General features: G+C 39.0%; 1 protein-coding gene across 1 annotated transcript; it reads right to left on the minus strand.

The window, feature by feature from the left end:
- Positions 1–469: 469 nt before the first annotated feature.
- On the minus strand, positions 470–16,660 carry LOC129747396 (neuronal acetylcholine receptor subunit alpha-4-like). Its single transcript, XM_055741597.1, has 8 exons — positions 15,807–16,660; positions 15,590–15,744; positions 15,483–15,527; positions 11,851–11,960; positions 1,219–1,601; positions 1,000–1,152; positions 758–942; positions 470–682 (listed from the first exon to the last, which is right to left on the minus strand). Exons 1-8 carry the CDS (start codon positions 15,886–15,888, stop codon positions 494–496), a joined length of 1,302 nt encoding a protein of 433 aa, XP_055597572.1. The 5' UTR covers positions 15,889–16,660; the 3' UTR covers positions 470–493.
- Between the last annotated feature and the right edge of the window lie 11,204 nt (positions 16,661–27,864).

Raw genomic sequence — 27,864 nt, forward strand, 5'->3', positions numbered from 1 at the left:
AAATAAAAAAAATAACCAGAGAAATTGTGAACCAATTGGAGTGACGTTTTTTGATTACATGATAGAACTAAAAGAAATCCATCTAGTGAGGTAGCTACCCCATCTTTCCAATAATGGATCCAGTGAATCCATTCACCAGGTTTCAGAGCTTCACGTACATTAGAGTGGCAACCAAATGGGTCATGACGAATTTCGAAAACCGACCATATACATTTTGTCGATGGGCACAAAAACTGACCTGTGCAAAATTTCAGCTCAATCGGACTTCATTTAGCGGTGCTTCAAAGCGGTTCTTTTGCTGGGAAATAAATTAGAACAAAATGTTTCATTTTTGCTGGCTACACATAACCACTCTTGCTTCAGGACCTTTAAAGACATTTTTATATGTCGGGGTAACAATCTAAACAGGACTTGTCGAAGCTCAAAACTAAAAAAAAAGTCAAGTTGCGTTGGGATTTTATTCACTTTTCAAATACCTACACAAATCTGTTAATTAACCCATAACATTTAGCTCGTACTTTTCTATGGTTTTATACGTCAATGGAACGTAGAGTAGAAAGCCCAAAGAGTAAATGCAGAGATAAACGAAAAACAGCACCCGATCAACAATCTTACTCAATGATATCCAAATCTTTCGATCTTCAGTTTGTTGTTCCGCATTTTCCGGTTCGATTTTTGTTTGCTAAATGATCAGAAAGTGAGATAAAAATATATATAGATATTTTATGTTGACAGTTGTCTTTGATTATAAACTCACTTTGTATTCTACGTTCAGGTAACCTCTCGAAAAGACTAGCTCTCCAAATTTGTTCTGCGCAACAGTTCCGGTTAGAATTTTTACTATTCCTGGCGGGGGAAAAACCATCTGCTTCAAGTACCTGGCGATCAAGGTGTGGATCAGTATGGTACAGGTGATGATCATCGAGTTGCGATAGAATAGCACTATAAAAAAATCGTAAATTAATGAAGGGTCTAGTTTTCTACAAAACCAAATTATACAAATTCCTGGAATGCTGCTGCCATTATGAGGAACTATCCATATCAACATGTAGAGATATCGAAAATGACAGAAAATCGACAGGGCAAGGAAAATTTTCCTTTCAATGGACTCAGTGTTCAACCATGTCAGCATAAGATTGAATGAAATGATAACTGAAACGAGAGAAATAAATTAAATGAAAAATCGATCATCTCTAACAAACCAAGGACCGAACTCACTCAAAATCGGCACCATCAGACCCGAAACTTGGATACCCGAATGACGTTCGATAATGTAATCGAATATCAGCACCGGAAAGGTTTCATTCACCCCGGCCACACTGGTCTTGTTGGCTTTTGCGGAAACTACGCGCCACTCGATGTGCCTGTTGGTTTGGACCGAAGCGATCCAGCTGGCTTTGGAATGGTAGTCGATTTCGGCTGCCGATTCCATCCAGGAACCGTAGTACAGCTCACACTTCTGGGTATCCAGTGGCCATCGGGTGTAGTCCGACCGGCAGAGGGCGGTGAAATCGCACAACGGAACACACACCACCGATCCATCCGATTTGACCTCGCAGCTTGGACTGGTGCAGGAGCCAGCGGCATCCGGTTTGGCGTAGCTGAAACAACGGTTTTTTTTCAACAAATCTTATTTTTTAATATAAAAAACACAAACGTTTGAATTCACCTAATCTAAACTTGTGAAGGGTGACTTTACTCTCTGGAGCCACTATGCATTGAAACTATTTCCAAGGTATGTAAGCTTTGACGTACCAGTTCCAATTAAATTATACGAAAATATTACCAGTGAAACCGAAATATTGCTCAAAAATATTAAGCACATTTTGCTCGGCTATGAATTGGGGCATATTCTGAGACGCGAGTGACGTGACTCCATATCGTTTTGCTGGCTTAAACAGCCTCTTTAGCCTAAAAAATTTCGTTCGAATAAACTGTTATTGGTCTTTTTTTTTTATTTTTTATTTTTATTTTTTTTTTTATAAAAAAAACCTTTATTCAGTATTTACTTAAAACTAAATACAAACATTTCAAATCTAATTATTGCTATCCGTAATTACTACACACGTTTTTATCATTTGTTAGTTCTAGCAAATATTGAGATTATTTCCAAAGTGTTTTTTCCATAACATCAAATTATTCCATCTTTGTTCTCTTATGCTTTTTTTAAATACATATAGACTAGGATTTTCATAATGAACAATATTGTACACAATGGCTTCAGATACCAGCCATACGGTGGCCTTTCTAATAGAATTTTCATCAGATATCCTGGTATACAAAAGTTCTTCTGGCGTTTTAAGTTTAATCTTATGCCTTTGCTTCAATATTTTTTCTATCCAATTCCAAAAGATACCGGATTTAATACAATACTTAATTCTATGGAAATTGATATCTGGTTGATTACATATTTTACAAAGATTGGTGTTTAAAAGATTCGTATAGTTGTAAATTTTGGCGTTATTTGCAATGACATCATTGAAAGTTAAATAGAGCATTGATCTTGTATGTAACGGAAGAAAGTTTTTGTTTATGTTTTCCCAAATATAGTCCCACTCTAGCGTAGGATACGCCACGATGATATCCGGAACTATGTCAAGCTCTTTTAAAAACAAGGAATATATGTTTCTATTGGATAGTTCAATATCTTGTCCACTTAATCGTTTAGCTTCCATTATCCAATTTTTGGCATTTAGTGTAAGTCCTTTAGCATTATCGATTTTAGTTAAGAAGTGTTCATTTTTTTCTTCACATTGAACCAAAAGATTTTTAACGAATAGTGATTTGCATTTAGTTTCTGGATCTAATAATCTAAGTCCTCCTTTCTCATACTCTAAATACAGCTGATTTCTTTTAATTTTGAAAAAGTGTGAGCGCCATAGAAAATATCCCTCAGATTTTTTAATTTCCGCGATGTGCGCATTTGATGGAGGTATTATTTGAGCGGTGTACCATAATTTGAAGAGCATGTAAATATTGAGCATTATTACTCTGCCTAGTAAAGACAAGTGACGTGCAGTGTGTAGTTTACAGGTAACTTTAAAACGATTAATCAGGATTTTATAATTGTTATCCGTCATTTCTTTCCAAGTTCTATTGACCATCAGTCCAAGTATCTTCAGCTCATCTTTTTCTTTTACCTTTTGCGGCCCTAATGTGCAATTATTAAATCTTAGAAATCCGGACTTTTTCACATTAATTTTAATTCCGGCTGCTCTTGTGAAGTCATCAAAGCACGACATTATTGAATCAAATTCTTCATCGTTTCTTATCAGAAGAGTTAGATCATCTGCGTACGCAGATACCTTGATAAATTTGTTATCAACATTAAGTCCCAATAAACAGTTATATAATTGTCGAATCAGAGGTTCCAAGTACAACGAAAAAATCTGCATGGATAGGGGACATCCTTGTCGGACAGATTTTTGTATTGAGAAAGAAGATGTCAATGAACCATTGACCATCACTTGAGAGGAAGCTTTACTATAATTAATTTTTAATTAATGATCCCGCGCCGATCCTCCGGTGCATAGGGCCGTGGTAAAAGACCTCCACTGTTGACGATCCGGAGCCAGCGTCTTCACTTGGTCCCAGTCAAGATTCTCGTCGACAGTTCGGATTTCAGCGGCTAGGCTTCGCCGCCACGAATTTCTGGGTCTGCCTCTTCTTCGATGACCTTCTGGATTCCAATCTAGCGCCTCTCTGCAAATCTCGTTTTCATCTTTCCGCAGCGTGTGCCCAATCCATCTCCACTTACGTTCCCGAATCTCGATTTCTAGCGCCTTTTGATGACACCGGCGATGTAGTTCCTCATTCGAGATCCAGTTGCCAGGCCACCAAGCGCGGATGATATTCCGCAAGCAGCGGTTTACAAATACTTGCAGTTTTCGCGTCGTTACCGCATATGTGCACCAAGTTTCGCACCCGTACAGCAATACGGATTTGACGTTTGAGTTGAAGATTCGGATTTTTGTTCGTAGAGAGATCTGGCGTGACCGCCAGATGTTTCGGAGACTCGCAAACGCAAATCGGGCCTTTCTGATCCGTGTTTCGATGTCTTTTCTGGTACCACCATCAGGCGTAATCTGGCTACCAAGATACTGGAAGCACTCCACTTTCTCAACTTGTTGCCCAGCTACCATGAAACTGGAGGGATTTCCTGTGTTGATCTCCATCGACTTGGTCTTTCCGACATTGACTTTGAGACCTGCTGCCTTGGAACTTTCGGTGAGGTCGTCGAGTTTGCTCTGCATATCTGGTTGTGTTTGGGCGAGCAAAACAATATCGTCAGCCAGGTCAAGGTCGTTCAGTTGCTCCATTGTTGAAGGATTCCACGGCAATCCTCGGTTCGGTGCACAGTCAATCGATCCAATCAGAATCTCATCCATTACGATTAGAAAAAGTAGCGGTGATAGAATACATCCTTGTCTCACTCCAGCAGTTACCGGGATTGGTTCGGACAAGACACCGTCGTGCAAGACCTTGCACGAAAATGCCTCATACTGTGCTTCGATGAGATGGAATAGTTTCTCTGGGACCCCTCGTCGCCTTAGAGCCGCCCAGATGTTTTCATGGTTAAGTCGGTCGAATGCTTTTTCGAAATCAACGAACACCAGCAGAAGAGAGTCCTGGAATTCGTTGATTTGTTCCAGTATGATTCGTAGCGTTGTGATGAGGTCCACACATGATCGTCGAGATCGGAATCCAGCTTGTTGCCGTCGGAGTGTAGCGTCTATTTTCTCCTGGATCCTGTTCAGAATCACTTTGCAGAGTACTTTGAGGGTTGTACAGATCAACGTTATGCCTCGCCAGTTACCGCACTCTGTCAGGTCTCCTTTCTTCGGGACCTTTACGAGGATACCCTGCATCCAGTCGGCCGGGAATGTTGCAGTATCCCAGATGTCAGCGAAAAGACGGTGCAACATTTGTGCTGATAGGGCAGGGTCGGCTTTCAGCATTTCAGCAGGGATGCAATCGATCCCAGGTGCTTTGTTGGATTTCATGTTTTTGATTGCCGCTTCTATTTCAGCCAGCGAAGGCGCTTCCGAGTTGACGCCATTTATGCGACTTACTGTTGGCGCTTCGAGCTGCAGATTCTGTTGGCCATCGCTATTCGTGACTCGGAAGAGTTGTTCGAAGTGCTCAGTCCATCGTTTGAGCTGATCTGTTCGATCGGTCAATAACTGACCTGCTCGGTCTTTTAGCGGCATTCTTGCATTAGTCCTTGCACCACTGAGGCGGCGAGAAATGTCATAAAGTAATCGGATATCTCCATTGGCGGCGGCTCTTTCTCCCTCTTCGGCTAGGGAGTTTGTCCAGGCTCTCTTGTGTCGTCTACAAGCTCGTTTAACTGCCTTTTCCAGCTCCGCATATCGTAAGCGGACGGCTGCTTTGGCTGACCCGGTACATGCCTGCTCAATTCCGACTTTCGCCTTTCTCCGATCGTCGACCATCCTCCAAGTTTCATCCGACATCCATTCACTCCTTCTTCCACAAACTTTACCGAGAGTACCATGGCTCGTCGTGATAAAGGCATTCTTGATTTCACACCACTGTTCTTCGACTGTTCCGTCTGTCGGCAGCTCCGAGGCTCGGGATTCTAGCTGTTCAACGTATGCCCTTTTCACCTCTGGATTCTCCAACCGGCGGACGTCGTATCGACACCCGACTTTCTCCTCGCGCCGTTGGACACGTGCAACTCTCAGTCGTATCTCGCCAAGGACGAGGTGATGGTCAGATGCAATGTCTGCGCTTCGCTTGTTGCGGACATCAAGAAGGCTCCTTCTCCATTTTCGGCTGATGCAGATGTGGTCAATTTGATTTTCTGTTCGGCCATCTCGGGATACCCAAGTGACCTTATGTGCTGGTCGATGGGGGAAGAGCGATCCACCGATCACCATGTTGTTGTTGCCACAAAATTCTACAAACAGCTCTCCGTTTTCGCTCATCTGTCCTAGGCCATGGCGCCCCATGATGCGCTCAAGGTCCTGATTGTCGGAGCCAATCTTTGCGTTGAAGTCGCCCAAATGGATTTGAATGTCACCCTTCGGAATTCTCTCAACCACGCTGTTCAGTTGACTGTAAAACTGCTCTTTCTCCTGCAAGTCGGCAACGTCAGTTGGCGCATAACACTGGACCATTGTAAGGTTTCTAACCCGTGTTCTAAATCTGGCTACGATTATTCTTTCGTTTATCGGTTCCCATCTAATGAGGGCCGCGTAGGCCTGCGGGCTTAACAGGAAACCAACTCCTCGTTCCCGAGTAGCATGTTCTCCTCGTATGCCAGAGTAAAGCAGGACTTGCCCGGATTGTGTCTTGTGTTCTCCAGTATTAGGCCAACGGACTTCGCTTAGTCCCAGAATTTCAAGCTTGAGGCGGCTAGCCTCTCTAGCAAGTTGTTCCAGTTTGCCTTGTTGGGCAAGGGTTAAAACATTCCAAGTTCCAATTCGTGTCCGTGTTTTCATGCTAAAAGTCGTCGCCAAAGTTCCAGGTCGGTCATTTCTTTCGGGTTCCGTAACAATTTCAAATCGGGAGCAGTAGGTTGTTAGCCTAAAGTCCCTATCCCGCGATGGGGCTGCCATCTTGGACTTAGCTGGCGGGAGCCGCATTTCATAAATTCAGCCGCTTGCTGCAAGACAGACGCTGTTTGAGCCGCCCCTGACCTGGAGAACAGACGCTCGGTTGTTGTTGCACGCCGCCCCTGACCTGGGGAACAGACGCGTGCGGCCACCTTCTCAGTCTGCATGCGACCAAAGCATCCACCAGCAAGCTTTACTATACAAGTTCTTAATTAACTGAATAAATCTTTGTGAAAATCTAAACTTTTGCATAACTTCCCATAAACGCTTGTGATTAACGAAGTCAAAAGCTTTTTCCAAATCTACAGCTAGTAAAGCGATTTTAACTCTTTTAGATTGCTGAGCTTTCCTTATCAGATTTCTTATTTGATCAAGATTTGAAATACAAGATTTTTTTGGAACTCCTGCTGACCTTCACCAAGAATCGCATTCATACACTTAGCAAGACGAAAAGACATTATTTTAGCCAGAATTTTATAATCCGTATTCAAAAGACTTATAGGACGATAATTATTGATGTCTGACTTGTTTCCAGTTTTCGGAACTAGAGTTATTATGCCATTCGCAAAGTTATCTTGAATCGGCATTTCACCGTTCAATATTCCGTTATACAAACGAAGACCTGGATCAGGCTTGTAATTGGTCACCATCGTTTGAATTTTTCCGGAGACAACCACCACACATCGTTCGTGACAATCGTGGAGAGCGCAATCGTTTGATCGGAGAGCAAAAAAATGTCAAACGAAATTTTGATCTTTTTTGTGGTTAGTCGTTTGACTGTCATCCCTCTTGCGTAGATAATCGAGATAATCATTCCACATTGTTCGACCAACACATCCAAACATCACCCAGCGCTGCAGAGTGACGAATTTTTTTTTCAACAGGAGGGAGTGAATAGAAAAGATTGCATTTGCTTATTTAGTCTGTAAGTTCTGCTGCGTGAAAGAGATAGGCGATGTCGTAAACTGTCGGGAATGATGGTCGTTTGACCATCAAATTATCCCTCTCGTGTACCAAGACACGAAATTTCGTTCGACAATCACACAAAGAAGAATGAATGTCGTTTCGTTTGATGGTAGTCGACTGTTCGGCAAGTTTTCGGTCGCATTCGTTTGATGGCACGAACAATGATACTGATAAAAGCAGGCTGTGCGACTGTCAGAGAAAATGTCGATGGTTTACAAGTCTGACCTGGATACTGTCTACAGATTGAATGATTGTTTTCTTTAAATAACTCCTGATAGTGTTTGTAAACATGTTCTTTTGTAGTTTGATTCGCTTTAGAAAAATTCAATAATGATGAGTCCAACCCTCTTTTGACTATTGCAGACGCTTGATAGATGCTCATCTTTTCCGATTCCATCATTGTTGAAGGCTGGAACCGGTTTTGATAAGAAGCTAATCGACGTTGTTCAGCTTCTAAAATTTTTGATTTCATTGAATTAATTTCATCGTCTACGATTTCTCCATTGGTTTGTTTTTCCATAAGATCATTCAATTTTTGGTACCATTTGTTTTTATTTCGTGTATTTTGCTGATTGAACTCAAACGATTTTTGTTTATAAAACCGACGCACCTTCGCCTTAAAATCATAAGCCCACCATTCTGCGAAACTATTTTAATATTTTCTTCTCATTTTCAAATCGCTATAAACTTTGGCAAAATCAGCTGAATTTTGTTCGATTTTAAGCATGGCATGATTTATTTTCCAATATCCTCGGCCCATAATCGGTACAACCGCTGATTGTTGTATGGTATAGTTCATGATTCTGGTGATGTGATGATGTGATCTGAGAATGGGACACATGCTACTTCATATTTTCTAACTCTTTTCGCAAAATCACTATTCGTGTAGAACCTATTTCTGTGAAAGGTAAAACGCCTATTGGAAGCACCAAGATCTACTAGCTTAAGAGAGTCCACTAAAACTTTTAAACCGTTACACAACGGCCCATTTTCATTCATAACATCTCTTTTATCAAGAACGCAATTAAAGTCTCCCCCGATGACAATGTGTGGGAGAGTTGTTCTCCCTATAAAAGGAACAATTTTTTCGCTGAACAACTCCTCTCTGTCAGCTTTGTGCTGAGAGCCAGAATGACCATAAACATTTATGATATTCATGCCTTCGTGTACGATTGATGTTATGCGACCCGAAGGATCTAACATTAGATGTTCAAAATTTAAGGTTTTTCTGATCAGAATCGCTGTACCAAGGTTCGAGTCACTTCTATTCACAATAGCTTGGTGTGTTGGAACGAATGAAAAATTACAAAATGCTACTTCCTGAAGAAGAATGATGTCCAAATCAAACTGACTGATAAAATCTTTAAGCAGATTCTTCTTCGCACCAATTGTTATGGAATTAATGTTGAGTGAACAAATTTTTCTCACATAATTCATGATAAGATGCAAAATAAGGGGAATGAGCTGTTATCAACTTTGCATTATACAAAGTGGAAACAATTCAGGAGGTCATCATATAACATTGAGCATTACATGAAAAAAGCAGCAGGGAAGCGTTTTGAAATTACTTACTGCGTGTCCGGGACCCTCTCTTCTCCATAGTGCTGGAGTTGTCGGCTATGACTTTCAGCACATTTGTTGTTGGCCGTTCACTACTCTTCGCTGCTTTCCGACTTCGCGACTTCCTGTTGGATTCCACCGATGTGAAACCGTTAAAAGTCTCCTCATCGCTGTCAGTCGTCGATTTACCATCAGAGGTGTGCTTCCTCTTCGTAACCTTATCCGCATCGTTCACCTCTTCGACCAGGGGCGATTTCTGCTTCACAGCTACTTCCATACTCTCAGCATTTTCCTCCTCTTTCTCCGGGGCACTCGCAATCGCAAGTAGCTCATTTTCCTTCTCCGGTGATTTTCCACTCAAAATGGTTCGCTTTCGGTTTCTCGGGGTAAGAGATACCAAGTTTAGCTCTCCAGTTTCTCCAGCAGCAGCTACAGCAGGTAAGCTCTTAAGAGCATCAGCGTACGAGTTATCAGCAGATGGTAAGGGAACATCCATAAATGACGTAGCATTTGAGGGGGAGGGGGGGAGTTTGACTTTGTGTGACGATGTGTGACGAGAGGGGGGGTAGGGGTTCAAGTAAAGCTACGTAGCTTTAATTAAATATAAAAAAAATCAAAATTGAGCAAAATTATGCCTAATTCAATCTAGTCTGAATATGTACTGTTTTCAAGCGTATCAAGGAGCGTACATGCAAGAAACGCAATTTATATTTTGCTTCAAATGTTTTCCAAAAGGAGCATAGCAAAATTCACAAAGCCCCAGTCTCGGATAGAAAGATTCGACCAAAGCGAATTGTAGGCAAAAGAGGACACGAAGTGCTGGTCATCACTCCGGAGAACGATAGAGAGTGGGTGGAGGCAGCTGACATCGCAGATGCAATTATTCCAGCCGAACAGACGATGGAGGAAAGCTGCCCAAAGATTTTATTGGAATCCCGAATCTCGGAATCTCGGAATAATTTGGACCGACGCAACTGATTGAATACTTACTAGCTATCCTGTTTGTTGAAAGGTAGCTTGAATTTTTTTTGACTGATTGATATGCTTTTTTAAACTTCCATTTATAACTTCTTTCCCTTTTTTGTAATTTTTTGTATTATTCTTGCAAAATGCTGATAATAAAAGTAAAAATTAAAAAACGATTTTTACAAATGGGGGGGGGGGGGGGTTATTAAAGCTACGTTATTATCTAGGGGGGGTCTATGACTTTGTGACGAAATGCTACGAGGGGGGAGGGGGGGTGTAAAAACTCGTAAAAAAAGCTACGTCATTTATGGATGTTCCCTAAGCTAGTATCAGGTTTGCTACTATATGTTACCGACCTTCGTGGACAATCAGCCTTCAAGTGGCCCTCCTTCTTACACAAGAAGCACTTGTGTCTTAGTCCCTCGTAATAGATCCGTCCCCTGCGATTTTGAAAGTACAAGGTGGCTGGAATGTCTTTTTTGATTGTCATATAGACTCCACGCACACCAGTGTACATATTTAACTCGAACTCAGCAGGGAACTTCTCTCGAACCGACCTTTTAACCACACCATACTTGCCTAGGATAAGCGAAATCTCCAAATCGGATACCTCCGGGGGAAGGTCGAACACCCTAACATATCGTAGGCATCCTTCGGCAACCGACATTCTGATCTCTACAGTAGATCCGTTTGAATAGCGGAACTGCTGTACTTCCGCGTTTTGGAGCAATGCGTCCTTCATGGCGTTCTCTGAAGAAAACTTGATGCACACGCACCTTTCGTCCGTGATGCGATATGTACTTTCCATCGATGCTGTGTCTGCATTCAGGGCTTTGACAAAACGCGCCATCTCAGCCAGCGATGGAGCTGCTGATTTCTCCGGGAATTGAAAAACTAACGTGTTTTTTACAATATCTTCCATTTTTATCCCAGCCGCGAAACTATGCGGAAAAAAGCATATGGCCGCTACTACGGCAAAGTCTTCACAATAGGCTCAGTGATGGTCGAATGCGTCCTCTCACTATGAAGTCTGAGTGTCAACTGCGTCTTCAGAGCTCATCGATACACAAATATCTTTTCTGAATGATTTTCTGGAGTCAGGACGAAGAAGTGAAATTTCATGAGACACGTCACTCGCGACGCAGAATAAGCCCCATTATTTTGTTTAAAACTGTGAGACATCTTAACTTAAAACTGCTACAGATTTATGTTCATGGGCATACGCAACATACTCGAACACTCCGGGTTTTAGCCAAAACGCATCAAAATCAAAGGGTCTGTTCCAATTTTTTTATTGTTTTTTTTCATCAATTTTCAAATATTCAAAAATCTTATTTTTTGTCGGTTTCAAAATCGTATTGAAACTCGAAAACCGTTCCAAAATTCATATTTTGAATTCAGGTTCAGAATTAAGATACAGAATTAATGTTAGAAATTCAGGTTCAGCTCATAAGCCAGTTAAAATTATTAAAAAACCCTTTTCGTTGATTTGATTTGATTTGAGCATAGAATAAGTTTTCTTTTAAGAAGTTGAAGGCTTTCTTATAAAAAAATATTCTATGTTCAAACCAAATTAGCTAAGTTTAGACGAAATTCAAAGATTTTAACCATCGATGGAAGTAAGTTTTCTTATTTGTTACTAAAAACATAGGTCACCGAAACCATCCTCATGAGGCCGTTCTTCCAACGGCCCTGATATCAATTATGTTATAATGCTGCTAACTGAAAAGGGCCCTGCTATATGTATGTTGTTTTCAGGCTGAATTTGGGGTGTACTTACGAAGTGAAAAGCTCGATACTTGGTGTCCAGAACTCAGATGTGCTTAAAATGATGCTTGAAATATTTTCAAAATCTTTAGGATCCCATAACAAGTACTCATCTTTCCAGCTCTGAAATGAAATAAAAAAAAGCTATCCGTTAGTACGGTAACAGCATTTATGGTGCCTAAATTTTTATTACTGATTTTGTAAGATTTGGGCGTCCTGAAGACATTTGTTAGATTTTGTCTAACACCTCTAGTTTCGGTGATTTAGAGTATGTGGAAATTTTAAAATTAGTCAATTTAGGGAAATCGATTTTAGATGACTTATCTAATTAACTTACATGAAAACTAAAAGCTGATTTTGAATAACTTTTTTATTGTTCATTCAATGAAGCAATCAGATGTTGCCTAGATATTCTTGTACAAGAGATACAAAGCCTTCAAAAATTAAATTCTACAATTTTTAGATATTGAAAAAGGATAAGATTTTAACAATTTCTGACATCATTCAAGAAAGTCATTCAATAATTGATATGAACAATCTTGAGTCACGGGTTTAAAAACATTAAAGATTCAATTTAGATAAAATCTATTATATAAAATTCTCTTGTAACGGTGTTTGTAGTACTACTCCTCCGAAATGGCCCAAACGATTCAAATGAAATTATTTTTAGAATATTCTGCAGGCATGCGAATCGGTTTATATTGATTAAAAATTACAGAAAATCGCATCAATTGTCCGTAATAATTAAAATTTGTAGTAATTTGAATGAAATTAAGGTCATGGCATCCATTTTTTCGAGATTTTTTTTACTTTGGGGGGTTTGTTTTTCGTCTCCATGGTCGAGGCGTCGCGAGCAATCGTCGTGAGAGGATAGTAACCATGACATAGCATACAGATTAGTGGGAACATTTGGGCGCCTATTCCTCAACCAAGCATACTTTCAATGCACGTGGTGGCGATATGAAGCCTAGATGTGTTTTTTTCTTCTTGATTCCTAGCTCATTTGTACAGCACATATTAATGAATGACGCCTAGATGTGACCCAGATTGATATTTTGCCAATCGAATCAAAACAATATAGGTAAACGATTTAAAAAATTAAAACTATTCTGATTTCGTGTTATTTGAAGCAGCAATTGCTGTCTAAAAAGTATGAAATAATGGTATGACTGTTTGCGGACGTTTGAAAAAAAAAAACAAGTGGAAGATTTACATACAATTTTAAAATCAGTATGCCTAGAAGGTTAGTTTTGATGCATAACGAAAACAGAAAAATAAATAAGATGTTTTCAACGGAAATAGATCGTAAGCATTTTTCGAGCATGTTCTTAACTGAATATGTATGAAACGCCTTACGAATTTTCAGAACAACAACAAAATCCGATGAAAATTAATAAACGTACAAAAAAAAAAAAAAAAAAAATGAAAATTAACAGACACTGAGCTGAACAAAGGCCTGTCCTTTAAAATAAAGGATTGATGTTTTCAAAGTCCGAATGCAGAGAACTTTTTGATTTTTTGCAAGCATAAGTGGAAGTTATCTCAATAAAATAAACCACTTTTTCATAAAAAAAAAGGTGAGGATATGCATTTTCCGGAATAGTTTTTAGTTAAGAAAGTAAACAACGTTCAACGTTTACAAAAAAATTACTAATCATTTCTCGATCTATAAACTGTTGGGCTAATCATACATAAATTTATACTGCAAAAAAACTTCAGATTTATCAATAAAATTTGATAAAACAAATAGGAGCAAGTATTGAATTCATTTCAAAGCCTTACACTATGTTTCGCATCTATGAATAAGTTCAAAAAAAGCATTGTGTTTTCACTTGCCTCAATATACGGGACCAATGTTAGCTCAGAAATATCTTTTTGACTACAAGTTTGCATATTTTACGTTCCACAAGAGTTTGTTGAGAACTGATTTAGACGTGCAACAAATGAAAATTGATTTGTTTTAAGGATTTTAATTTTTTCTTAGATTTATAAAAGTTCAACTATGGTAACATCCGTTTGCACTTGCCCTGGTTTCTGAACTGAAATAAACATTGAAATTAAAAAAATAGAAGCAACAGAAACTTTGATTTAGCCTTCTCGGCGCAAAAATCTACATTTTAAGGTTCTTTGTGATTTTTGCATGCATTTCTAGAAAATATTCATACCACCATCGAAGCATGAACAGATTTTTTTTCGATCCATTCATTTTTTTAAAATCTACTTTTCAATCGATTCTTGATGAAAAGATAAGGTCAGTTAGTCGAAATCTTTAAAAGGACCCTCATGACAAAAGAGAGAAAATTGCTGTGATTCAGTTGAATTACAAAATCCATTCTTTTCCTTGATTCATTAGGTTACAGCTTATCCATATGAATTTTATTTACACTTTTTGCTTAAACAAATAAAAGTATAGTAATTTGCAGCAAAAAAGTCGCCAGATGCTGTTTGGCATTACTTCAAGTTGTAATGTGTCATGTCTATTAATTTAGTATATGGCGAAAACATTATGAACATGATTTTAACATGGGAAGGTATTTGGTTACGAGATATGTTTTTATGAGTGTTACAAACCTGTCTGCATTGCAGTGTTAAGATAGGAGGAACAAAAGGAGTTCTATATGAATTGCGTTGAATAGCTTGAAAACTTATCAGGGCTTCCATACAAGTTTGTTGACATGAGTGAAGAATTTATCGAGCAAAAGGAAGAGAGGTTGTTTGCATATGAAAAATTTGAGACCCTTCTTTATTTCTGGGTAGAGTTGGAAAGAAGATCTTTATTCATATCATATTTGGCATAATTTGAAAACTTATGAGACAAATAAAGCGAAATGTTGCGTCATTTAGATACAAAAAATGATTTAATAGTAGCACTTCTTGCATTGCAAGAGGGAAAGGACTGGAAGTTTATATCATTAAAACATTAATTTTCACATCATTATGAACTTTTTGAAGCTTATAAAAACAGAGTTAAATTTTCAGATCTTGAAAAAAAAAAAATCTAGAGATCAATTTAAAAAAAAAATATAAAAACATCTTTGAACTGTAGTTGGAAACTTCAGGTGCTGCTCTTTCTTTTTTAAAGCATTCGCTTATAAATTATGTTGAAATTAGGTTTGGAACACTGTCTAGGCAATAAAACTGAATTTTAATTATTTTAACAAATTTAATTTAATTTTGGAAGGTGGAGCAAAGCACACCGGGTCAGCTAGTGTTCTATAAAATTTCGTCAAAATTACCGTTTCATGTAGGTTTTGGAAAATAAACGGAAAGGAGACATTCATTTCATATAATCATCTATTTTTATGAATTATGTCGAAAACGAGAGCTGACAGAAGAAAACTAATTGCATATTTCGATTCAGTGCCTGCAAATTAGTCAAAATTAGTTCTGAGATTCCTTGCACCTCAGAAAAATGTGAATTTTGTTGCCTTGTGAATTTGCATTTTTTTTTTATAAAGATACTAAAGACAGATATATCTGTGGTTATGTGTATCATCTAACTTAAAATTTAATTATTTTTCAAACTGTGCGAAGGCTCTTCATTTTTGCTTAAGATGTTATGAGACTTCTACTCGAGTTTCCACCCTTCTTTAACAGTTTATATCATACTTTTCAATAATTGTAAATTATTATCAACTGACTTACCGTTACAAGTGCCATGTTAGCGTCAAGCGTATTTTTCCAATCGGACTGGAATGATAGTATAGAAATAAGTTTACTAAGTTCTCTACCAAAAATGAGATGTCACTTACAAATTCAAAGTTATTTAAAACCGCAACGATCGAAACATTAACGGCAAATTTCGAATCCTTGACTGGACGCACCTTCATATCGTACCCTTTGCAAAGCAAACTTTTCTTCAACTGTCGTTCCACATGTTTCGGTTCCTTATCGCAATCGATTGCATCTATTTTGGAATAAAATAAATTCTGAGAAAACGTTTTTATAAACAAATTAAAGTTTCTTCACCTGCAATTCCGACGATTGTTACTAGGAAAAATATAACAACACATAAAAGCAGCGGACCCGTTAGCAAATGTTTTAAGCTCATCTTAACTTGTTGATGATTTGTTTCCGAATGGTGAGCAATCAATATACCGAAACAACAAATGGTCGAAAAGCAATGATAAACTAACCGCCCCCTTTTCGTTTTTTGATAGCGGAGAGTTTTGTCGTATGAAGCCTTTTGAAGCCATTTTTTTAATTCCAGTATCTCATTCTCCTACTTATTTCTGTATACCTGTTATGTTTTCAAGAGAGACTTAATTCTTTACCTAACTTCCTATGGGAAAAAATTATCCAACCAGTGTTGATGATCGGTAAGAAAACCGGACAACTGTCTCGGTATGAAGCTAAGTCGCTGATCATGTAACATCTCCCGTCGTTAACATCTATGTATGTTTATACCTACTCATGCTCCAGTAGACAATCGCTAAATGAGTTCCAACTAATCTAATTCGTTCTCACTTAGCTACACGTGATCTTGTCTTGTCTATCCGAAAAAGTGTTATCTAAACATCTACTGCTCTCGAGAGATCTCCTGACCTGTATGCCGTTACCCGTTTTATGATCACTTTAAAGAAGCTTCATCATACGAGATTAAATGATCAATCAACCGTGTTGTTTTGTTCCTACTCTGCACAATGCATTTGCGAGGCAATAAAATATCCACCCTCACAAAGCACTAATCTTTATCGTGTGACGCTGTGGCAGACCTACTGGACACTTCTAATCGGATGAGTTAGCTTGCCTTTTCAGGCAGTCTGGTTTTCGATAGGTCATGTTGAACTTGAATTTGAAGGGGAAAAATCTTTGATCAATCACCCATTATTTGACTTAATCAAGCTAAGTTAGTCAAAGGGGACTTGGTATTTGAAAATTCAACAAACCAAAGCAAATGAAATTTTATTTTTTTCTCCAAGACCTAGCTTATGGTCTGCTTAGCATGAATAAACTCCTAAATATGTATTTTTAAGACTAATGTTTGATAAGTTATCAATAATAATTTTAACTTACATGACTCAATGTTCCCGCGCCGATTCCCCGGTGCATAAAGCCGTGGTAAAAAAACTTCCACTGTTGACGATCCCGAGTCAGCGTCTTCACTCGGTTCCAGTCAAGATTCCCGTCGACAGTTCGGATATCGCCTCCCCGAGCTTCTGGGTCTGCCTCTTCTTCTATGTTCCTCTGGATTCCATTCAAGCGCATCCTCTGCAAATCTTGTTTACATCTTTTCGCTGCGTATGCCCAATCCATCTCCACTTACGTTCCCGAATCTCGATTTCTAGCGCCTTTCGTTGCCAGGCGCTAATTGCGCGAATGATTCACAAGTATTAGCAGTTTTCGCGTCGTCACCGCAAATGTTCACCAAGTTTCACATCTGTACAACAATACGGATTTGACGTTTGAGTTGAAGACTCGGATTTTCTTTCGTAGAGATATCTAGAGTGACCGCCAGATGTTCCGGAGACTCGCAAACGGAGATCGGGTACCCAACCCCGGTGGATGCTTTTTTTTCGCATGCAGACTGAGAAGGTGGCCACACGCGTCGGTTCCCCAGGTCAGGGGCGGCTCAAACAGCGTCTGTCTTGCAGCAAGCGGCTGAACTTATGAAATGCGGCTCCCGCCAGCTAAGTCCAAGATGACAGCCTCATCGCGGGATAGGGACTTTAGGCTAACAACCTATTGCTCCCGACTCATAAACTTGTTTCGGAATCCGAAAGAAATGACCGATCTGGAACTTTGGCGAAGACTTTTAGCATGAAAACACGGACACGAATTGGAACTTGGAACGTTTTGACCCTTGACCAACAAGGCAAGCTGGTTCAACTCGCTAGAGAAGCTTGAAGCCTCAAGCTTGAAATTCTGGGACTGAGCGAAGTCCGTTGGCCTAATACTGGAGAACACAAGACACAATCCAGGCAAGTCCTGCTTTACTCTGGCATACGAGGAGAACGAGGAGCTTATCATGGGCGCCATGGCCTAGGACAGATGAGCGAAAACGGAGAGCTATTTGTAGAATTTTGTGGTGATCGGTGGATCAGTCCTCATCGGGCTCTCATTGAGAACGGATCGCTTTATTTGCTCGTGCTAAACGTTGGGTTTTCTCTTCTTCGCGAGTAGTTGTGTACAATTTCGTGTCTGGCTGGAATGATTCAAACACGTGAAAAAATGGCTGCCTTACTGCGGCTACCAGATGTTTTGCAGAAGAAACAGATTTAGCAACTCAAGCAATTTGGCTGATCGATACGGGAATCAAATTTGTTTAGGGAAAGGAAGTGTTTTGTATTCGTTTTTTTTTATTTTTTATATTTTTAGTTGCTAGAATTGTCATATAAATGTATCCGAATATGGATCTGTAATAAAAGTGATTAGTGAACCACAATTTCTACGCGGAGATTAAAACAAAGTCTCACAACCATTACCACGGGAACATGAACATTTCAATGAATGTTTATGTATGGATGTAGCTGGATTTGGAAGAGAATGATAAAAACGCTCTTCTGGTGGCGTGCCCCAACAAGATTCTTGTGCATCGTGAGAATGGAACATGGTGACATCATTTGCCGGTGATGACGTTCTAATTTTAATTTTCTAAAAATTATTTTCATTGTTTTCTGAACAAAACTGTCTTTTTGAGTGATTAGCATTTGTTTATTAGAATAAAATCAACGGATCATATGTAGATCCTAATGATAACTTAATAGTAGATAATAACAATACAAGATAAAAAATTAACACAGGTCTATACAGTTCTTGAAACAGTTAAAATTTTTGTCCGGAACACGTTCCTCGAAACATCGAAGTCGAAATGCTCAGAAAAGCGATTGAACGTTTTCAATATGCCGATAAATGCGCTGTTCGCTCCGTAGTTGTTGAGACGAATAGGTACATAGAGCTGCAAAAGCTGGTTTCTCAATCCTCGGGGACACACGCTGAGAGGAGTGGCCTCCAGCAAAACGGGACAGTCGACTCTGGACGTTAAGAGATCAGCAACAACTAGAGCGCGCGTAGCGTTTCTGCGAGCTTGAAGCGTATCTAGGTTTATGAGGCGGCAGCGATTCTCGTAACTTGGTAAACGGAACGGGTCTTGCCAGTTCAGATGACGTAGGGCATACCGCATGAAGCGACGCTGGATGGCCTCGATTCGTTCAGCCCCATTCTGGTAGAAAGGGCACCAAACAGCTGAAGCATACTCGAGGATGGAACGAACTATACAGCAGTAAAGACTCTTCAGGCAGTACACGTCTTTGAAGTCTTTGGCCATGCGAAATAAGAATCCGAGGTTTCTGGATACTTTGTCGACGATGTAGTTTGTGTGAGTCTTAAACTCCAGCCGTTGATCGAGAATAACACCCAGATCGTTGATGTGGTCCACCCGAGAAATGATTCCGTCTCCGAGAGCGTACTCCGCATAAAGAGGGTGTCTCTTACGAGAGAATGATACGACCGAGCATTTACTGCAATTCAGGGGCAGGCAGTTCAGGTCACACCATTGAGCAAACACAATGAACTGCTGCTGCAGGAAATTGATGTCCTCTTGGCCGTTTATGGTGTGAAAGAGTTTCAGGTCGTCGGCATATGCAAGTTTTTTGCAGTCAAGGAGCGAGAGTACGTCATTAAAATATATCACGAAAATTAGTGGTCCTAAATGACTTCCTTGAGGCACGCCGGAGCAGCAAGAAAATGATTTGAAAAGGAGTCACCAATACGAACGGATAACTTTCGACCTGTTAAGTAACTATGGAACCAGTGCAAAAGGGATCCACAGAAACCCAGACGTTCCAGCTTTGCGATAGCGATATCGTGGTTCACCTTGTCGAATGCAGCAGAAAGGTCAGTATATATGACATCAGTTTGGGTTTTCATAGCAAAGCTGTCTTGCACAAAAGATGTGAAGGTGAGTAAGTTGGTAGTCGTGGATCGTTTAGGCATGAACCCGTGTTGATCATTGGAAAGTTGGTGCTTGAAGAACGAATTAATGGGATCCAGGATAACCAATTCAAACGATTTGGCCATCGCGCATAGAGCTGAAATTCCGCGGTAGTTGTTAACGTCTCTCTTGTCACCCTTCTTGTGAACAGGAAACATGTAGGCTTCCTTCCATAGTGAGGGAAAGATTCCAACATCCAGCGATGATTGGAAAATAAGCCGAATAGGAAACAGCAAAAGTGGCATAAAACGCTTCAAAAAAGTAGCAGGTATACCATCCGGGCCCAAAGATGTAGAGTTTTTCAGCTTAACTGTCGCTTTCGATATGGATGCATCGTCGATTGTGATACCGTTAAACGAAGAAGGTGTAGGCAATATATTTCTCACAGCTCTAGCCAGTTGCTCAGGAGAAATGGATCCAGCTGTAAAAATGCTGGAGAACTTCTCGGCAAATAGATCACAAATTTCGGGATCAGAGTTCCCTGTGTCGCTGTTCAGGAACATGTGAGACGGAAGCCCTGATTCTCTCCGCTGATTTTTCACGTGCTGCCAAAAAGATTTCGGACTGCTCTTGAAATTCTGTTGTAACCGATTAATATAATTCTGGTAGCTACGCTTGATGGCTTTCTTATAGGCAGAATTCAATTTGCGATATTTGTCCTTGGTGTGGAGGGACTTGTGTTTGTTGTAGTTGCATAGTGCGCGCTGCTTAGCCGTCTTAAGTCTACGAAGACTTCCAGTAACCCAGGGGGGCCGTAGATTGGTAGCCGTGCTACGTTCCGGCACATGGCGATCGATGATATAGTTCAGGATGTTCGCAAACGTCTCAGCAGCTGCATTGGGATTAGAAAAATCGAGCTCAGCCTCCCAATCAATGGATTGTAGGACGAGGGATATGGCTTCGAAGTCAACGTTCTTAAAATCGTGATAGAAAGACGCAGTTTTCTCTTCTGAGCCAAGTATTTTAGTGATATCGAGTGAAATCACTAAGGCTGGATGATGCGGGACAGTTTTAACCAGAGGAGCAGGAGCAGATTCGATCGTCGGATTCTTGATCCCTTCGTTCACGAAGCAGAGATCAAGCATACGGCCGTTTTCATTTTCAATTTTGTTGATCTGTCGTAGAGTCGCGGTGCTCAAGGAGTCAAGGAAGATATTAGAGGATGCTGAGAATGAAGAACGAGCAGGATCCGGAAATAAAAAGCCGCTTGGAGAGGAGCACCATTTCAAACCGGGTAGATTGAAGTCGCCGATGATGAGTATGTCGTCTGCCGGAGAGCAAATCGAGCTTATTTTAGAGAGGCAGAGCGAAAAAGATTCAGCTAAAGCCAAGTCTCCAGAACGGTCAGGGGGCACGTACACTACGCACAAATAAAGTTTCCGATCTCAGCATTCGAAATATGATGTTGTTGTTTGTGATTGAATGACATTGTGTTCGGTTGCGGTTAATGTTCCCTTGATCTTGAAGCTGTTAAAGTTATATTTTTCAAACATAGGTTTATAATTCTTATTATGTTTATTTGTTTATTTGTTTCGCAGGGTTCGGCCGCGGGGTTCGGCCAGGGCACCTTCAACATTCCGTGGGGGCTGGTTTTTCATTTTAAGAGATTTTATAATCTGAGGCAACGAAATGGGGGACCTAGCTTCTATTGGAATTACAAGTCAGGAAATGTTCCACAATCTCGAAAGAGAAGATGTTGCAAGTCCGACCGACTGTAATTTTATAAAACGGAGAGTTGTTGCGTAGCGCCAACCGAAGTTTTAAGCGACTGCTCCTGCGAATGCGAATGCGAATGCGAAAACTGTCTTTTTGAGTGATATTTACCAAGAGGAGGTTTTTGAATCGAAGGAAATATATTAAGTCATTTATCTTTATTTTAACTGCACATTTGAAATCAATTTTTTTTATTCTGCCTCACAAAAGATATTCATTTGTTTGGTTCGTCTCAGTACGAATCTCCGAAGCTTAATAGTGCGCAACGGAAAGCATTCGAGTTAATTCAGTAAATTACACGCATACCGTTGCATTTTCATCCCCCACACTCTTTTTCTCCCAACTTCCTAAAAGGACTATAGGAACGCCTTTTAACCTACAATGGCGAATAGCAGAAGCACAGTTTAGTGGTGTATCTTGTAAGTGTTAATTATATAGAATCTCACCTCTCCAAATGATAACAAAAAAATAATAATACATCCCATTATCCTTCTTATTGTGATGAGTCGATTCTAGATACTTATCCGATTACTTTCATAGTGTTTTATCCTCTAAAATAAAAAAAAATCTATTTCAAGGTATTTCAGTAGCGCATTTTATTTTATGGCATTATACGATTTTTCTATAGTTAGATAGTTAGAACGTTTTTATTCAATTGTACAAATTAAATCTTTTATTCTTGTTGTGTTATGTAATCTCGTTATATATAACATTTCATTTAAGAGATGGAATGCACCTAGGGTTAAAAGATGTCAAAAATGATAGTTTGCAAAATCAACATCTGCAGTCAATGAAGCCATTGACATAAAATGGAATGAAAAAGGATCAAACACCTTCATGCTTTTAAATAACATGTGCTCATCATCTTTTATTTTGCAGATCAGTATCCTTTTGTTTAACAAAAAAACAACAATTAATTATTAACCAAAAAGAATAATCATTTTAACATTGAAACAATTTTATATTTAGCTTGATTAACTACTCACATCCACTTTAACATTGAAACAAATTTATATTTCCATGATATCTAAATAATTTTCCTTACGGCCACCAAATATCTTTGGGTTTTGGGATTTTTCATGTTATATTACATATACTTAATAATTTTAGATGGAATGCATCTGGGGATAGCCTGAAAAAACCATTGCAAGCGGAGTGGTAGCCAACCATTGTAGGTTTCTGAGGGTTGGATGCCTTCCCTCGACGAACCATCGGTCGTGGAAGCTCTCGGGCCAACCACACAAACCTTGCTACCGATGGGGGACCCTTACATACATACATACATAGAACAACATGGTGATCGGTGGATCGCTCTCCCCCATCGACAAGCACATAAGGTCACTTGGGTATCCCGAGATGGCCGAACAGAGAATCGAATTGACCACATCTGCATTAGCCGAAAACGGAGAAGGAGCCTTCTTGATGTCCACAACAAACAAAGTGCAGATATTGCATCTGGCCATCACCTCGTCCTTGGCGAGATACGACTGAGAGTTGCGCGTGCCCAACGGCGCGAAGAGAAAGTCGGGTGTCGATACGACGTCCGCCGGTTGAAGAATCCAGAGGTGAAAATGACATAAGTTGAACAGCTAGAATCCCGAGCCTCGGAATTGCCGACAGACGGAACAGTCAAAGAACAGTGGTGTGGAATCAAGAATGCCTTCATCACGACGAGCCATGGTACTCTCGGTAAAGTTTGTGGACGAAGAATTGAATGGATGTCGGATGAAACTTGGAGGATGGTCGATGATCGGAGAAAGGCGAAAGTCGGAATTGAGCAGGTATGTACCGGGTCAGCCAAAGCAGCAGCTTACGATATGCGGAGCTGGAAAAGGCAGTTAAACGAGCTTGTAGGCGAGGCAAGAGAGCCTGGACAAACTCCCTAGCCGAAGAGGGAGAAAGAGCCGCCGCGTCGCCTTTGGAGATATTCGATTATTATATGATACTAGCTGACCCGGTAAACTTCGTTTTACCCGTTCCTTAATAAATCGTTGGAAAATGTTTCCAGTTCTTTAAATCCTTCGTGCTCGTGAATCAGTTTTCGTGAAAATCGTCTTCAAGCTGTTCCAGTTTTGTCCCGTTTCTAGTTGATTTTGTATAGCAGCCCGCTTTCCATAAAAAGTGAGATTCTTGAAACTATTATACAAACAATCTCTGACCCACAAATCCCTCGGATACCAAATTTCACTTCATTTCGACCGACCATTCATACGTGAAGTTGTTACAAAGAAAACGCCTCCATTTTTATATATAAGAAGATGTGGAAAAGAGATAATTTTGTATGGGGACCCCCCTTCCATAAAAAGTGAGATTCTTGAAACTATTATACAAACCATCTCTGACCCACAAATCCCTCGGATACCAAACTTCGCTCCATTTCGACCGACCATTCATACGTGATGTTGTTACAAAGAAAACGTCTCCATTTTTATATATAAGATGTGGAAAAGAGATAATTTTGTATGGGGACCTTCCTTCCATAAAAAGAGAGATTCTTGAAACTATTATACAAACCATCTCTGACCCAAAAATCCCTCGAATACCAAATTTCACTTCATTTCGACCGACCATTCATACGTGATGTTGTTACAAAGAAAACGTCTCCATTTTTATATATAAGAAGATGTGGAAAAGAGATAATTTTGTATGGGGACCCCCTTCCATAAAAAGTTAGATTCTTGAAACTTTTATACAAACCATCTCTGACCCAAAAAACCCTCGGATACCAAATTTCACTCCATTTCGACCGACCATTCATACGTGATGTTGTTACAAAGAAAACGCCTCCATTTTTATATATAAGATTCTCTCCCCTCCTCTCACCTTTAGTTCAAAAATGGGGGGGGGGGGGGGGTTTATGGAGAAAGCGTTATTTATAACAATAAATCATATTTTACTGTCAAAACATGGCTGCCTGGCTCGTTTAAGCAAAATCGCTTGGCAATTGTTTAAGTTATGTTATAACTCACGTTGATTTTGTATGGGAGCCTCTGGTTATAAAGGTAGGATGTGTTATTTAGTAAAATAAATTGTTTTTCCACATCAAAACATGCATGTGTACACAATTGCATGAATATCCCATGTGAATTGTATGGGTTGTATATATTTTTTCAAATTTTTTCACATTTTTTTAAGGGAGCCCCACGTTTTAAAAGCGAGCAATTGCAGTCTGCATAATGAATCAACTTCTTGTGTCTATTCGATCTCGTGAACCAATTTTTATGAAAATCGCATTTAAATTGTTCAAGTTATGTCCCGTTTCAATTTGATTTTGTATGGGAGCCCCCCTTCTATAAATAGTGAGATTCTTGAAACTATTATACAAACCATCTCTGGCCCCAAAAACCCTCGGATACCAAGTTTCACTTCATTCCGACCGCCCGTTCATACGTGATGTTATCACAAAGATAGCGCCTCCATTTTTATATATAAGACTAGCAGACCCGGTAAACTTCGTCTTACCATGTTCAACTTGGCGTCCATTTTCCATTTTTTCTAGTTTTCTTTACATTTCACTTTTTTCCCTTCTCTCGAATCGTCCCGCTTAATTCTATCAAAATTTAACCTAAGAATTTTAACTCAACGGGTCTTTTAAAATCCAATTTTTGTACTTGTTCCATAAATAACTGTTTGTCGATAATATGTTTGTTTCATTTGCTGTATTCCATTTAGTAGATTTATTCCGTTTTGTTCGAGTTTACATTAAGGTTTAAACCGAAATAAAAAGTTCCCCATTTATTGGAATATATTGCTTATGAATCTTTTTTAAAATAGAATTTGTAATATCGGGACAATTTTTGGAGTATTCCGAATATTTTGCCTAACGCAGCGCTTTCAGCTCCCAATTAGCTTTGGATGGTGTATTTTTTAGAGCTGAAGAAATGAAACATATAAGAAAAGTTTTTTACTAACCTTTTTCAAACAGCTTTTTATTCACCATCCTCATGCTTCGTAGCAGTTATAATTAAAATCCATATTCTTACCAAAATCATTTTCAAAAAGTTTCGTCTGATACTTAAGTTATAGACTTTACATATTTCAACTAAAAATGTTCCCAAACAGCACTTGTCATGGCATTAAATCTGACGATTTTGTATACTGCAAATTCCTTTTTTTTTTATTCAAGCAAAAAATGCAAATTAATTCCTTTGAACTTCAACCCAATGAATCAAAGAAACGATTGGTTTTGAAAAGAGGAAAACATATGTATGTTTAGATATATTCACCCATTACTTTAAAGATTCTAATTGAAGCAATGGGATGTTCTGATTTCAAAACTTCCTGAACATTGTCTTTTTCAGAGGCGTCAGTGAAAAGACTTTAAAATGAATTTAATACTTGTTCTTGTTTGTCTGTTTTATCAACTTTCATTGATATATACTAAGTTTTCTCCGGAATAAATAAATTAATTAAATAATTTCACTGAATGCTGTTCAACCAAAAGACCTTGATTTACAAAGACCTTTATAATAATTTTGAAAATCCACTTCAGATTTAACACTCGGGATATCCTTTCTGGCTATTTTGGAGATAAAATTCTTGAATTGTAGATGTTCCATTTTTAAATGGCGCGTTTTCACTTATTCCACCTAAGAAATTACAGGAATTTATATTACTTTTAACACTTTCAGGTCATATTAAAAGTTCAACATAAAAATCTGCTGCCCCTGGAATATCAATCACAAAAAAACTTTTCAACAAAAAAATGAATCAAAAGTCTCTTCTATGTAATCACAATATGTTAAACAAAAACATACTTTTTATGTTAAGTTCGTACTTGAATTGTGTGTAAACAAACAGTCAACGTGTAAACAGTTTTTTGATGAATGATTAAAAAAAGAGTTGAGTTTATTTAATCAGATAGTTTTTTTGGGCCCAACAATTTTTAGATGAAGGAATAATGTATACATTTTTCGTAAAAGTTGAAAGTTTGCACTTGCTCTAGTTTACTTTCTTAATTGAAAATTCTTCCGGAAAATGCATATCCTCACTTTTTGTTATTGAAAAGTAGATTATTTTATTGATAACTTCAACTTACGTTTGCAAAAAATCAAAAAGTTCATTCGGCCTTTAAAAACTTCAATCCTATTTAATCTATTTCAAAGAACAGACTCTCATTCAGTTGATGTGTCCAGCGTTCTAGGCGTATCAGATTATACGAAATTGAATATAAAGCTTCCCAATTTATTATTTTCAAACGTCCGCAAAGTGTCATTATTTCATGTTTATCATCACCAAATTCATATCTTTTGGACAATAATTTACTACTTTAATTAACACGAAATAAAAATGGTTTTAATATTTGAAATCGTTTATATGGTTTTGATTCGATCGATAAAATATCAATCCGTGTAACATCTAGGCGTCATTTATTACCATGTGCTGCGTACAAATAAGCAAGGAAAAAAAACATCTAGGTTGCATATCGCCCCACGTGCATAAGACATATAGGTACTTGGTTGAGAAAGAGGCGCCTAATTTTAAATTTTTCCAGCGACCAATGAACTGTATGCTTTGGTTACTATTATCTTGCAACGACGTTTGCTAGCGACGCCTCGCCCATGGAGACGAACAACAAACCCCTCAAAAAAAAGAAAATTTCTAAAAATGGATGCCTGACTTTTCAATTTCAGATTTTGGCAAAATGAAATTTTTTTTTTTATTCGATCGGCTAAATGTCAATCTGAGTCATATCTAGGCGTCATTCATAACCATGTGCTGTAGAAATGAGCTAGGAATCAAGAAGAAAAAAAACCAAATCAATGCTTCATATCGCCACCACTTGCATTGAAAATATGCTTGGTTGAGAAATACGCGCCAAAATATTCTCACTGATCAGTATGCTATGCCTCGAGCATGGAGACGAAAAAAAAACCGCTCAAAGGAAAAAAAATCTCGAGAAAATGGATGTCATGACTTTTATTTTATTCAAATTATTACAAATTTAATTAATACGGACATTTGATACGACTTTATGTTATTTTTATTCGATATAAACCGATTCGCATGCCTACAGAATATTCTAAAAATAGTTTCATTTGAATCGGTTGGCTCATTCCGGAGGAGTAGTACTACAAACACCGTTACAAGAGAATTTTATATAATAGATTTCTCGCCGCCTTAGTGGTGCAAGGACTAATGCAAGAATGCCGCTGAAAGACCGAGCAGGTCAGTTATTGACCGATCGAACAGATCAGCTCAACTGAGTACTTCGAACAACTCTTCCGAGTCACGAATAGCGATGGCCAACAGAACCCGCAGCTCGAAGCGCCAACAGTAAGCCGCATAAATGGCGTCAACTCGGACGCGCCTTCGCTGGCTGAAATAGAAGCGGCAATCAAAAACATGAAATCCAACAAAGCACCTGGGATCGATTGCATC

Source organism: Uranotaenia lowii, chromosome 2, assembly GCF_029784155.1.
Source record: "Uranotaenia lowii strain MFRU-FL chromosome 2, ASM2978415v1, whole genome shotgun sequence".
NCBI classification, from domain to species: Eukaryota; Metazoa; Arthropoda; class Insecta; order Diptera; family Culicidae; genus Uranotaenia; species Uranotaenia lowii.